The following is a 15,157-nucleotide window of genomic DNA, read 5'->3' as shown; positions in this document are numbered from 1 at the left end:
TACACCCCTTTTTCCGCTGACGATAATTTTCATTATCAGTAGTAGAGTAGGGAGTATTTCCTCCTGAAATGAGTCTTGCAAATGCTAATTTCAGATGCTGTTCTGAGATTCTCCTGAGTTTTCCCAGTCTTGCATTTTGTGGGGGGAGAGACTGGTAAATACTTAAATAAGCTCATTTTCAAATCAGTTTAAATTGAGCTGTATTTTAAATTTTAACTTAACTTACCATCTTTATTTGTTACTATTTTTCAACTCTATAAACAATACCAAAACTCCTTAAAGTCATGCATTATTTTTAATAAACATTCTTAGTGCCATTGCAGCTTCAAATGTGTATTTCTGTTCTTTTATCTCACATCCAAGGTGCATCATTGTAGGGTCAGAGCAAATCCTAGTCATTGGAAGACCCTTGTTTGTTGGAAGGCACCTTTCCCTTGACACAAAGTGAAGAGGTTTTGTTGGGGGTTTTTATGTTTTAGAAAGTTGTTTTATTAAAAAATACCTGAAATAAAGGTAGCCTGGCATAAAAACCTAGCCTAGAAATGGCTATCAGTTTGACTTTGAATATTTCTAATAGCTCCCCATTGCCTATTTTTCAGTTCATTGTAGTAGGCTTTTTCTTCTGAATGGTGGTGCAGTTTCTGTGAGACAGAAAGACTTCTACACAGGAAAAGTTTGCTTGTTGGCTGGTTGGTTTTTATAGAAGCACTAGTAGACCTAGAAAGTGCATGAACTGCTGACTCTAGTGTCGAGCAAAATATTACACTGCATTTGGGGAGGGCATCCTGGGTTTTCTTCTCCAGATTTACACAAAACTGCTTTTGGAGCACCATCCTCATCACACACAGAGTAGAACATGTGAATTTGGACACCCTCAGACTCACAACTTCTGATCTCAGCAGGGTCTAGGTGGGAGCTGGGTGCTTCATCTCTCAAAGTGCCTGCCCAAGAAAGTATTTTCAAACATTAAAGTTGTAGGTTCTGAGGATCTGAAGGTTAAAGAGGACAATGCTGCTCAGTGAGTTTAAGACACTTCAAAGATGTGAAAGGAGCTATTTTGGGTCTCAGTTCTAGATACCTGAAGGTGTGATGGATGTCTGGGTATGGTACAACGTATTAAACTTTCAATAAATACAGGTATGTTACTCACACAAAGACTTCACCTGTAGGATTAGAAGATAAATTTCATTATTCAGAATGGCACAAACAAAACATTATCCTTTTTGTTTATTATACTTTTTGTTTATTAAAGGTGCATTGTGCTTTTTTACTTTGTTTTCCAACCATTCCACTTGAAACATTTGCACTGTATTGACCTGCTCTGAGCCTTGAGGGAGGCTGTTAAAATATGTAACGTGAACCCACAGAGGTGTCAAATATTAACAAGTGTTCTCTGCCCCGCTGATGCTGAACGTTGATCCACCTCAGGCATCAAGAAACTGAGAGAGCTAATTTGTAAGTGTTGCCTTTCCTGTTCTCTCAGATGGTTGGGTAAGCAGGCTGAAAGGTCTGTCCTGTAGCTATTTGACTTTATATAGGAACTCCCATCATGCTCATTTTGGCAGTAGCAGGATCCCACCCAGCAGCATACTAATCAATTTGACTAACATCTCTCTCCTGGGGTGCATTGTTTCTCTCATCCTGTCCCCAGAAGCAAGACTGTGTATTTAGCTATATAATGTTAAATGTATCACTGTCATCTGCAGGGACAGTTTTTAGCTGTACTTTTTGCTGAGTTCATACTAATGGAGACGAGTCAAGATGGTGCACTACCACCCAAAATAGAAGATGATGGGATTTCTGTGGACTTCAGATTCTGGGAGAGGCCATTCCCAGTTCAAAAATGGATACTCCTTCTGCCCAGAAAGGTTTTACCTTACTACAGCTGACACAGTGAAGACCCTGCAGAATCCTGTCCTTCCTTCAGGACTTAGAGCACCACAGGGATGAAACCTCCTGCCTGGAATCCACACTTACCCTCACTGCTGGGTAGCCCAGAGGAACAGGCTAATTTAATATCCTTGACCTAAGGAAACATAACTGAATGCTTCCTCCATAGAATGTTTTCTTGAATTTAGGAATGCCAGTGAAGTCTTGTTCAATACTGCTGGGGACTTTAATTAGCAGAAATAATGAAGTACCAGACGAACTGTGCTTTGGGTGGTTATGATCGTGTACTTGAGTGCTTCTTTATTGGGATGCTGTTATTTTGGAACTGCCTCATGCTGCCCCTTCTTCCCCAACCTGACTAAACTTTCCTTAGCTTGTGCAGGAAAAAAATTGCCTTTTGCTGTAATTAATATCAAGACAAAGTTCTTTAAGTCCACTATGTCCTTCAGCATTTCCCTTAGCAGCAAGGTTTGCTTTTGACAACAAAATGTTTCATTTCAATTTAATTACAAATACTGGCTGCCAAAAATCATAGAGAAATAATAATAAAAAAAAAAGCTGTTTCCATACAGCATTTCTTACCTACTCTGTTGTCCTGTCATATTAAAAGAGCATATCAGAAGTCACCCCTTGGATTATATCTTTATTTATTTATTGTGTCATTCCTGAGCATTCTTTGGTTCGGAGATAGTTCCAATGGATCACAATTGCCCATGACTTCCTCAGTGGAAAATTCGGGCATTAGATGAGCTGAACCACCTTCTGAAGTCACTTGTGTCTCTCTGGCAAACTGAATATCTGTCTGATCTTTTCAGTGAGAACATTAAGTTAGATGGGAGGAACCTGTACCAAAGTGTTGGTTAATTTGTCACAGAAAAGCATGCCTTTAAAAAGAGTAGGATGCTCAGTGAAAGTAAAGGGGCTTACTCTGCATTATTTATAAAAGCCATATGCCATTACTTGCTTGACAAATATTGTTTTTCATAGGTTGCTATGTTTTGTTTTCTTGTTTTGCATGTTTTTAATAGACTGAATATAAAGATTTTATCACAATACCATTCTTAATAGTGTAGAACAGTCAACATGTTAGACCTGCCATTTGTTTATTTCATACCTGTAGGAATTTATGGAACCATTTATGTAACAAACTGCTTGGAAATTGTTGGTTTTATTATTATTTATTGGTATTCTACAGAGATCCCACCGAAGCACTGTGGTTTGGACAACACACCACAGTTTTATCAGTGAATAAGCTGAGTTCTTAAATGTGTGCCTGATTTCTTTACTCTTGCAATGTACAGGTTCTTCACGATTCACAATTCCCTTCAGTCGGCTGAGTGTTTCACATTGTCGTGGGCAAACATGACACACACGTGTTGATGCAATTTATTTTTACAGCTTAATAATATGCTTTGAGTTATCACTCTTCTAAGCTGTGGTGTTCTGCTTTCCCCTTAGGGATACGATGATGGATATGGGGGTGAATATGATGATCCAAGCTATGAGGCATATGATAACAGTTATGCCACCCAAACACAAAGGTAGGCATTTGTGCTTTTATATTATTTCTCCAAAGTACCCTTTTTTTAATCTTAGTTTTTCATGTAAATTTCCTGGTTTGTTTTCCATATTAAATTTTACAAAATCTCAGAGTACTTTAGAAAGCTATCAAAAAGTAATAATGACAGTCAGAGTTTATATACAGAGATTCAGAAGAAGCAAAAATGTGAGCAGCTGTGCGTTTAAAATTGGTGCAAATTAAGTGTATTTTTTTTTTTTTTTGAAGAAGTGATTACATCTTTTTCTTATTTGATGTTATTCTGAACTTGTTTGTGCCCTTTTTTTATCTTTTACTGGTGATAAGTTGTGAAGGACATCTCATACCGTGTTTTGGGAAAAACCAGAAGGAAATTAAAAAAATATTTGCGATGGTAACCTGTTTCTGGTTGGCATCCACCATCAAGGTAAACTATAGAAGGGAGTTACATGGCAGAAGTAAGGCTGAAACTATCTGGTTTTGACCAGTTATTTTCTAAGCAACTCTCAGAATTTGTAAGTTTGGAAATTTATTTTTTTGTCCTTGTGATGTGGAAACATAGGGAAAAGCTACATTCACATCTTATATTGATTTGTGTCAGTAAGATAAGGCAACAAAAATTATCCCATTTTTATAAACATACACCTCACACGCTCATCCATTAATGTTACAGTCAGTGCATGTTTATTAAGTATGGAATGGCATAATTTTCACTTTTAATCTAAAGGATAAAAGGGTCCTTCAGCCAGTTATTCAGAAAGTGCTGCTATGCATGGCTAAAACTACTTGTAAGGTTGTGGGAAAGGCAAATAAAATTTTAACCAGAAAAGACACAGATTTTAACTGAGTTAGTGTGGCTCTCACTGAGCAAGAAAGTGATATATACGTACAGAGTTCTACACTCCCAAGGCCAGAGGACTTTTAACTTGCTTTTTTGTTTAGCCATGTTTTTCACTGAATTCTTTGCTGATGTAAATGCCTGTCAGAATTACATTCAGCTCTGGAACTGCTGTAGTGAGTGATACTTGAGTGGATAAAAAAAACAACTTTATAAGTATTTTTATATCCAGTAAAGTATCTTTAAAAAGGATTTGTCACAACTAAATGTGAACCCCATCAAGTATACTTTAACACTTTCAAGTAATTATACATTACTAGCTGCACCCATCATGTCATTGTGTAGGTAGATATTCTTATCAAATGTACGTCAACTTGTTTTAAAAAAATTCAGCTCAATTTTTGCTACAAGAGTGAATTGTCACAGGAGATATTGCTTCTGATGTAAAAACAAAAATTAGTTGGAAATATCTTGCTATGACATTGCTTTATATCATCTGAATTAACCTGTAATTTCTTTGCAAGTGTATGTTCCAGGCAACTAAATGAAAAATATATCAACTTTATGAGGAGTATATTATAATGCAGCTAGAACTAGTAGTGATAATTTAATCCAAGAAAGAAAATTTATAGTCACATAATTTAGTAAATTAAACAGCTATTAAATTTAGTCATCAGATATGTTTTATACTAATTTGAGCTACCTCCAGGATACCTAATATGTTTAAAATCTGCGACTAAAACATTTCCTTTTGAAATGTATGACAGGACATGTGGTCCTATTTACCCATGTTGAGTGGCACTTAATGCCAAAGTAGCCTATTGATTTCAAAGAGAGCACTTTCAGAGCTACATGCTTCTGATCTCAAAGATTTAAAGAACAAATGGACCATTAAATACACAATCTGTATTTCTGCACCTTATCAGCCATTTAGCTTCATAGAAATGCTTGCTTACTGAGCAAAAAATAAAAATAATAATACAATACAATGAAATAGCATTCTCAAAATATTTGTTCAGATGTGTATTTTAAAATGTTTTCTCCAAGATCTTGTGTAATAGAATGCTCCAATCCTATGAGACTTACCATGTGCATACCTAACAAAGAAGATAAGTAGTACAGCTCCAAATTACTTACTTGTCTCATCTGGTATGTCATTTAAAGGAAAAAAAAATAAAACCTTGCCAACAATGTCTGTGCTCAACCAGAAAATTATCATTGCTTCCCTCTGTAGGGGTTGACTGAAATTCTAAAGCGTAAGATGAGAAGAAATTGTAGTTAGGGGCTTAATGCAGAGTACCAAGATTTCTGTTCATGTTAAGGGCGGAGTTTCCTGTTGCTTTTTATGGCTTATTAGGGAATCAATGTGGAAATTCTTAGAGATACTTTTGTCTGACTGTCTGTCTTGCTGTGTATGTTGATCAAGCCTTGTTCTCTTTATTGATTCAAAAAGAACATGTTGTGGTGGAGGGTCATGAACAAACAGGTTCTGAGCTCAGGCTGACTTTGGTGTGCTTTAGAGCAGAGCTCAAAGTAAGTCATGCCTTGTTCCCCTGCTCACCCCATGCACGGACTGAAGATAGTTTGGGCAGCCTGCCACCACCACCCTTTACCCGTCCTTAGTCTTCCATAGATATTTCTTGTATCTATGGGTACTTAAGTAGATACTTCTTGTATCTATGGGTAGATACTTTTTGTATGTACTGCCCATTTGCCAGAGCCTTTCTGCCCATGTGTACTTTGCTAAGGGAGCCTTAGTCCTTTGCTGTCCAAGAGGTCTGATTTGGAATTTTGCAAACTAAACTCTGCCAATAGCAGAGAAAACAAACACGATATAGACATGCATGATGCATAGGATTATGGTTTAGTAGAAGGAGCACCACAAATACCAATCCCCAAGACAATTCAGATTCTGTACTTTAGTGCACAGTTATCTAAAAGTTTTTACTAAAAGTCAGGGATGGTGTTGCAGATCCAACAATACACTTGGTATAGGTCCTTCTCTAATAGACTTCTCTAATGAACTTCTCCAGACAGAAAGCTCTGTCCTTCATGACAGCAGTCTGATTTTTAGGGTTGAAACTAGGGGGATGGGGTCAACTGTGGAAGAGGTCAGAAGTCTCAGAATCAGGCTGGAATGAAACCCACAGTAAGTCTGCGTGTCTGAACAAGCTAAAAGGCGTCTTAAGCACACTTTGAAATGGAGCAAAGAAGCAACTTGAAGAAAGAGAAATGCAGGACTCTCACTATGGTAAGTACTACCTGTACCTTATTAAGTTGGGGAGGCTTATTTTAGATATAAGACAATTATGGGTTATGACAGTCTATATTGCATGGAGGTATGTCTTGCTTTAAATAGCAGAAGATGTATTTGTAAAGCCAGTTTTTTCTTCCTTACGTTCCTGTCCCATAATGACAACCCAGAACACAAGATGGAACCTCAGGACAGATTTAAATGAACTGTCTGTCCTTCCCAGCTGAGTCTCTAAACATTATTTGCAGAATTCTGTGAAAGATTACACATTTTCTGAGGACATCTAGAAAGCCTGCTCATTTTAGAAATTTTTTCATACAGATGTCAAAATACAATTTTTAAGGTAGTTGCAATGAATGCTTTGTCCAGTACCAAAAAGAACAAAGAAACAACCATGTCAGTGGGCAGGAGAAGACACCAGATCTGACATACTTCCCATGAGCAGTATTGCACTCTAATTTGAATTTCTCAATGAAACTTCATTCTCCTCTCTCTTCCCCTCCTTTCCATATAATGTGAAAATGGATCTCGTTGATAAGAATTATCTGCCTGTCCAGACACACCAAGATATTCAGTCATGATTAAGTTTATACACTAGTCTCTATGTACTTGAAAGTAAGGCAGAGGACACTCAAAACCTCTCTGCCAGCTAGATTTGCCTCCCAAAACTCTAGTCTGACAACTATTTAAAAATATAGATGTAGAAGTGTTAATTTCCAACTTAGCTGTAACACAGAAAATGTTGGAAAATCTTACTGGCTCTCAAAGCATAATACACTTTTTGACTTTCTTACCAGGAACTTCTAATTCTGTTGAAATATCACCACTGTCCAAGATTCATGGGCTGAAATCACTAGATCACCAGAAGAAGAGGATGCAAGGTTTTGTGAGAGATGTAGAAGACCAGCCTCTTTTGTTACTCAGAGGTTGTTAGGGATCAGACTGTCCCATATGCAGACTGTGGCCAGACTCCTCAGCCAAGACCAACAGAATAATTTGGTGGAAATGGATCATTTGCTGATGAATCGTGATGGCCAAAAGAGCCGTCTCCAGCTCTGCTACCACATCTGCAGTCATCTCCACTGGCCTTTGTGTCTCTTCCAGCACCAACAGTTTCACTTCAAAGATACCATGTCTCACAGCCAAAAGAGATACCAAGGAAACCTGGGACTGACTGGCCAGTCATGTGGTTAACCAGGAAGGGTATATTCTCTTTAATCCACTTGTGCCAAACTTACCCAGCCATACGTAGTGTAAACAGTGGTGCCTAACAGGGAAGAGCAAAGGAAGCCAATGATTTTCTGATGAAGCTTAAAATTCGAATTTGATATTATTTCCCTGTTCCAGTGCCTGGCATGAATACTCATTCATTGATCCATTCTGGTTGTTGTAGATGGTATATTGGCAGTGGCTTTCAGGTCTGGTTGCCTGGCTTTTTATTCTGCCTTTTTTCTGTATGGCTTTTGTTGAAAACATAGCTCAGCAGCAAAATGAATTGCCGTGTGCTGTATAAGGAAAGAAGAGCTTATGACTCCCACCTTAGGCTGTAAATAGACTTGTAAATATCAGGAAACCCATAACTTACTGACAAGAGGAATAAATAATTCAGTGATAAAAGACATGAAAATAGTGCACAACGTTGCTGTTACAGATTCCATCCCAGCAGTACAGGCCTTGTGATGGCATGTTGTCATCCTAGCTGTGACTGCAAGATGATATCGGTAAAAAGCATTTCTCATGCCTGCCTGCACCCAGCCTCACTAATAATAATAATAATAACAGTAACCCAGTTTTAGGACTCTGAAGCAATTCTTGGCAAATTATTTACTGTTAATCTTGCAAATAATTTATGTAATGCTTTAGGCAGCAGTCCTCTGGATAGACATTTCATGCTGGTATGCCAGTCATTTTGGCCTAAGAACTTCTTTTTGGTCTGTCAAACTCACACTTCAAACCCATCCTGCATCTGCTGAGCACATAATCAGACTTCTGTTTCTGATACAGAATTGCATATTAGAGGCCATGTCATCTCTGAATTTCCCCTCTAAGATATTAATGATAGTTCAGAATTTAAGTTTTAATGTAATAAAAGATAGCATTAATAGATCTAGAACAAATTCTAAGTTTTTGCAAGATTTGAAGACTCACAAACACTGTGTTAGATAATTGCTAAAATTGAATTATCTTGGAGGACTGAAGAAGAAAAAAAGGTGCATTAACAGAGAAGTTCAAGTTGACTGACATCTTTCACCTCGCTGAATTGAGTTTAATTCAAAAGGTACAATAATACCTAAAGCTGCACTGTTAAGTGCAAAGTCCAATTGGGCATCTGTTTTTCAGTACTAGTAACAAACAGAAGTAAAAGGACAAAAATGCTGCCTGTGTCCAGTATGCTGCTTTGGAAAATAGATACTATGACCATATCAGTGTAGTTTTATGTCAGTAACTAGTTTGTAGCAATACCTAGCCATTCAGTTTCTAACGTTCTTCTAATTACTCAGACCCACAGAAAATTTCAAGAGCATATTCAGCCACTGAAGTTGAGTATATGACAAGTTATTGACTTTGAAAATAAACTGTTTTCCCTGGTTATTGTTTCTGTTGCAAAGTTCATGTTATCTACTCTAAAACTTGTGTTTATAGCTTCTTTGTTCTGCAGTGTGGGCTGCCTAGTACAGGAGCTTTAGGGATCACTTCCTTATTTCTGATCTGATATGCAGGAGTACAACATGGACCACAGTTCAGTCCATGTCACTTATGTGGCTTACAGTACAATCACATCAGTGCAAAGCCATGCTGCAAAATGATTTAGGAAGAGTATTTTATCCAGTTGCATCTCCCAAGAATTATTTGCATCAGCAGGATATATTTGCCTGAGCTCCAGTTCATCCTGGTTATCCTTGCTTGACCTCCAGATATCAAGGTACTCTATGTATATCTGTTTCTGAAGATGAGTTTCTCAAAGCATTGGTAAAATAACAGTAAATAAGTAAAATAACAGACTAGTACACTTTTAAAGACAGCAGTATAAGGTTCAGCTGGGTGCACATGTTCCTTGGTAAACTCTATTCAGAAGTCCCACTGTTTTCATCTATTTGCTTTGTGCAAACTTCCAGCAGATTAGTTGTGAACTATCCATAGTTAAATGAAAGAATTTTGTCCTTAGTTTAAAAACAATGGTTTGACAAGACTGTGAATAATCATTAATTGAATCAGTAGATTATCACATAGTTAAATGTTTTGGTGATACAGTCAGAGGTTTGCACTTCTGTCTCAATATTAGAATATTACAATGTAGTTAAATACATAGACACATAAATATAGTCCAGGCTGCAATAGGTAAAATAGTTACACTGATCCTTTGCAAACTTAGATATTCATTATTATTTTCTCTACTACTCCCTCTTTCACTTTTTAAACACTGTGCATTGTATTTATATTTTGTCATATTTAATTTTGGATATGTGTTTATATCCGCTTGTCTGTAAATAAAGATTTCCCTGTATTTTATTTCCAATCTGTTGAAATCAATCAAGGCAGGAAGCCTAGAATATGAGACTTTATGTATCTTCACAGCAATCTACTTATGGCATTCATCATCAAAAGCTGTTTTCAAATGCCATTTCTCATTTATTTCATCCAATGAGCAAAGTGGAATCAAATTTCACTACTCTGAACTAGAGAAAAGTTTTTTCCTCTAAAAAAATATCTCGAATTCCTAAAATGCTGCATCATTCCCTTTGCAAATACTGTGTCTGCAGATATTTGGTATTATATTCTGAAACAGTTAGTCATAATTCTGTATCTATAAGAAAATGACAGTGGAATGTAGAATAGATAAATAGAAATTGCCATGTGAAATTAAATAGCAGATTGGTTTCTATTTCGTATTTTGCAAGAAGTTCAGAACCCAAAGTCATCTTGCAATTATGTTGGCTCTCCAATCCTGTGCTTGTATAAATTTACTGCCTCCATTGTTTATAATAGTTTTAAATTCATCTTTTCAGTAGCATAAAATCAAACATACAAAAATGCTGGAGACAGTTGAATCTAGTTTGGTTTCAGGCATGTTGTAAGGTATTAAATAAATCCAGGAGTATGGTAATAGAGATATTCTCCTCTGTTAAAAATATTGGATACAATCAAAATTGAGATTTCAGAAAAAAGGAGACTTTATCCACTAAAATGTTTACCATATTATTCCATTAGTTCTAAAGAAGTATTGAGTAAAGGACTATATTTGTGATTTAAGACTAAGTCCTGTAAGTTCCTGTATTCAGAAGATTTGTCATTTTCCCTATAGATAGAATGCTCTATTAAGTGAAAGTGTTCCAGTAAATTTCAGATTCCTAGAAGGGTTGTTTCTTTATTCACACATTTCCATGATGAGATACCATTTTGTACAAATTTCATATAACGTAACTCACGTGAATGGAGATCTTGCTCACCTATCTTCCAGGCAGAAGCTTTATGTAAACAGCTTTTCTTTCATGGCCAACTGTGTGTTAAATCCCTCATATAGGAGGGGGAAGCTTTACAAACACAAGACATGTTTTATGTCTTGCATGAAACAACTACAGCAAAATTAGGCTGGATCCTGTTAGCACAGGAACTGAATATTTGATTGTACCAGTTATTGATGTTGGAAGTTGGAAACACCAAAGATTTCCAAGCAGAAATTATATAGGGAAAGAAGGAGATAATTTTATATAGACCAAGAGTTCAAAGGATCCATTCGAGGATGTGAAAAAGAGACTTGTCTAAAATATTGAATCCCACCTCTAAAATATTAAATCCCACTTTTAGGATCCTTGTGAGCTGTCCTGGGCATTAGCTTGACTCAAAAATCTTGTCTAAAGGCAGCCCTGACTGGGATATATCTCTAAGGAATGATAAATGTTCATTCACCTGTATTCGTGTATAGATGCTGATTGCAAACTGTCAAAGGCTAGGAATCTCTCCTCAGAGAGTTCCAGTCCCAAACCACAGTGCTGGTTCACTCTCACATTCTTGAGTTCAACAACACAAAGATGAAAGTATCTCAAATTATTTTTACTTCTTCAAAGGCTAGTCTACAAGTTTTTAGCCTATTTCATTATGAGTCTGAACTGTGGAACTTGACTGACATCAGCTGAATCTCTAGTTTGAACCAATTCATGTATTCCACAAAAGAAGCCTAATTTTTATCTAATGGCAGAGTTATAATTCCAGTGATTTATCAAAAGCCTCTAAATTGGCTAGCTCCTTCCCAACATTTCCCAATAAAATGTACTGACATATACTCTACCAGTTAAAAAGTACCATTAGGAAAGAAAATGTTTTTGCAGGAAAATATGATCTGCTAAATCTAAATTAACAGGTCTACTCAAAGATTTTCCATTTCTTAGGATCTTTTAGGATAGACTACAGAACACACTTGTGTACAGATTCACTCATTAGCAATGTTTAAATATGAACTCTTTCTTGTACCTTTCTGCTTTGGCCTTAGAGAGCCCGTTGTATGTCTGCAGCCACACTTGAGAATAAAGACTTAGATGCATCCTTCACCAAAAAAAAAACCCAAGGAACAAAAAGAGAGAAAGGAAGAACAAAACAAAAAAGCACACACAACCAAACAGCACAAGGGAACGAGAAGTGCTTCTGTTCTTCTGTTCTTGCAATTCTGCTGCCTTGTATTACTGCAGCTGTAAGAGTAAGAGCAGCCAGGGAGCCAGATGGTTCTGTTGATAACCCAGGCTCTCTTGCCAGCAGCTTCCTGCAGGTGCAGGAAGAGATTGGTCAAAGGCTAATGCAGTCTATTCATTAATGCATGTCTTCCTGCACCTAACCCCAGTGACCTCTGAGTGGTGAGCATCACACTTCCCTTGGGTAGCTTGTTGACCCAAGAGTCAGGCTTTCATGGCTTCAGTCTTAGCACTTTTGTTTGTGGTTCTCAGCCTAAACCACTTTAAACCACTATTCTCTACAGGCTTTTGAGCAAAAAGCTGTGTGGCTTCCCATGGGTGTTGACACAGTCAAACTGGAATTAATTTCTTTGTATTAATATCAGTTTTAAGAAGTCCCAGGTAACAAGTGGTTAAAAGCCTTTGTTGGCTTTAAAGGTTGCCATTTAGGTACAGTCTCTGTACTTGAGCCTTCGTCATATCATAGGAGCCCTAGATAATACAGTTTGGAAGGCACTAATGGACCATTATCTCTCAAAAACAACCATCTTGTGCTGGTTTGGGTTTGGTTTTTTTTTTTAGGAAACTGATTCAGCTTTATCAGAGTTTATGGAAACTTTGATTTCAAATATTTAATATGAACATGTTGAAAAATATTAACCAAAATAAAAAGTAAAAAACTTTAAGCATAAATAGGTAACAATTATGAAGATTTCCAGCAGATGTATTATTAATCTCCTTGGCCACAGAGTAGGAATTAGGACAGGGTCATATATCTGTGTTGTAAATATTTCTTATAGAGAAAAATTACATCAGAGTTTCTCATATACAATTAAACTGCTTGTAAATTACGTACCCCTGTGTATATAAATTTTTTCATGATTGCTACCTGTAGAAGGTTACTAAGGTGTAAGTCATAGTAGATCAAGGCCTCTATGTTTCAGAAATCTGGTGTTAAAGTATAGTGCAAGTAAAAGCTGAGAAGTTGGTAATGAGTTAATCCTATCTGCTTTATAGAATGTGTTGCATCCTGCTTTCAGGTGGGTGCATGTACTTTAAGTAAATTACATTTCATGTTGCTTGAAAGTAATGAATGTTGATGATAGATAATGGTGTTTTGTTTCCAATTAGCACTGCCAAGAGAGTCAGTGGTTTCTAGAGCTCATGATCACTATATTTTCCAGGAACAGTCTGAGAACTATAAAATTATATAAACAAGTATTATTTATGCTGAATGCATTTGCTGATTGCTTCCTTCTCAGTTGGCCATAATGCAAATGGAACTACATCTCTCTGTAGTTCAGTAATTTTTAAAAAAAGAATGTTTTTAAAGCCATAATCTATCACATATTTTTGGTAAATATAACTCATTGTTTACTTTGCTATAAAACAGGAAAATGTCTACAACTAAATGCAGATAACAGATTATAGTGAGCATTCAGAGAGGTTTCAAATAAAGCAGATGAATGGATAAGCAGTCTGGCCCACAAAATATGAGTTTAAGTCTGGTATTTTATAGTAAGAATTAAGTTTTGTTCACTTACATATTCTTCAAAACACTTTTCAATATGAGTTAGCAAGGAATTTAAAATGCCATTTTGTCTCAAATCTACAAAAGAGATGCTGTATTCAGGGAAATAAAGTTGGAGGACTTGCATGAGAATCGTGTATTGTGCTATGAATTACGTGTTTTCAGGAATGTGTTTTGTGCTCACAGACATCAAATATGTGGTATGTAACAAATTTCTTCCCTTTTATAGTTGTAATAGAGCTTGTTTCTTATTTTATGATTGTGTATTAACTTAGTATTCTGTTGATAGTGTATTTCAGTTCAGAATGTTCACTGCAGGATTTTTATCTCACATCCTTATTACCTCTATGATTGTGTGTTTCTTTCTTAAATAAAAACTTACAACACCGATAATAGAGCAGTGAATCTTTTACCTGCTCTTGCAAGTCTTGTGTTCTGCTGGATGTTATGTTGATGGGTAATAGCTCAAGGCCCTCATCAGTGATAACTGAAGGCAGGACTGATGTTGATAAGTTATTGGCCTTTGGATTGGCCTCCTTTTAAAGCTAACCTCTGGAGGCAGCTGCTTTGGTTTGCAAAACGTATCAGAAAGAGATATTAGCATCCTATCTGCTGGCAGAAGATAGTTCTGGTGTTTCTTTTCTTTTAACACTGCTCAGTAGTCCAACACCCTTCTCTACCCAGGAAAGCAGGCAGTGTGCCAAAACGAAGCTTCTAAAATTAGTTTTTCATAGGGCTGTCTGCCACAGCCGGGTGGTATGTCATGTGTCTGTTCTGAACAGTGCAAGTCATTTCTTACGTCTAAGCCATGAGCTTGCAGTCATGACTAGATAAATTATTTAACCCTGATGCTGCAGTGCTTTACTTCACCTTACATAATCCTATAATTTCATTTAATAGGCTACTGAAACAATTACAAAATACTACAGAAATAATATTGTGTTCTGCAAATAAAAGATGTATTCTTCCTGTCTGTTCTTGCACCATTTCAGTAGAAGGGTTTGTATATTTAGATAATTAATTTTCAAGCAACTGGATGACTTCTGCTATCCAGGAAATGACAGTGAGTGTGTTCTATAGAGCTCGGTTGACACTGGGAAAAGTCTTCATTGAAGTATTAACTTCATTCATTATTCTTATGTCTATTTTCTGCAACTGCTTTAGCAAATGAATTTCATCTCTTTGAGATACTGGTGTTATTGTAATTCATTCACTCACATGAATGACTTCTGACTAAACTGCTGAATTAATGCACAACAATTACAGTTGCATTTTCAGTTAAAAAACAAAAAGTCAAAACAGCTTGACTGTCAGTTATCAGATTCATGCAGTCAGTGTTCTTGAGTGAGATAGAGAACATGAAACATTCTCAGAAATTATTCCAAGAATAGTTATGGATAGCTATTAAGTTCACGAAATTAAAAATCTGATTACAGGCTGTTTG

General features: G+C 36.5%; 1 protein-coding gene across 2 annotated transcripts in view; it reads left to right on the top strand.

Annotated features, from left to right (window-relative positions):
• The window catches only part of KHDRBS2 (KH RNA binding domain containing, signal transduction associated 2), a 315,240-nt gene that overhangs the window by 284,001 nt on the left and 16,082 nt on the right, over nt 1-15,157 (top strand). For both annotated transcript variants that reach the window (XM_058835324.1, XM_058835325.1), the window contains one exon: nt 3,349-3,431. In XM_058835324.1, coding sequence (XP_058691307.1) covers nt 3,349-3,431 — 83 coding nt within the window. The remainder of the gene's footprint in view (nt 1-3,348; nt 3,432-15,157) is intronic.

The sequence above is a fragment of the Poecile atricapillus genome, chromosome 3 (assembly GCF_030490865.1).
Source record: "Poecile atricapillus isolate bPoeAtr1 chromosome 3, bPoeAtr1.hap1, whole genome shotgun sequence".
NCBI classification, from domain to species: Eukaryota; Metazoa; Chordata; class Aves; order Passeriformes; family Paridae; genus Poecile; species Poecile atricapillus.
This window is presented reverse-complemented; position numbering and strand designations above follow the sequence as displayed.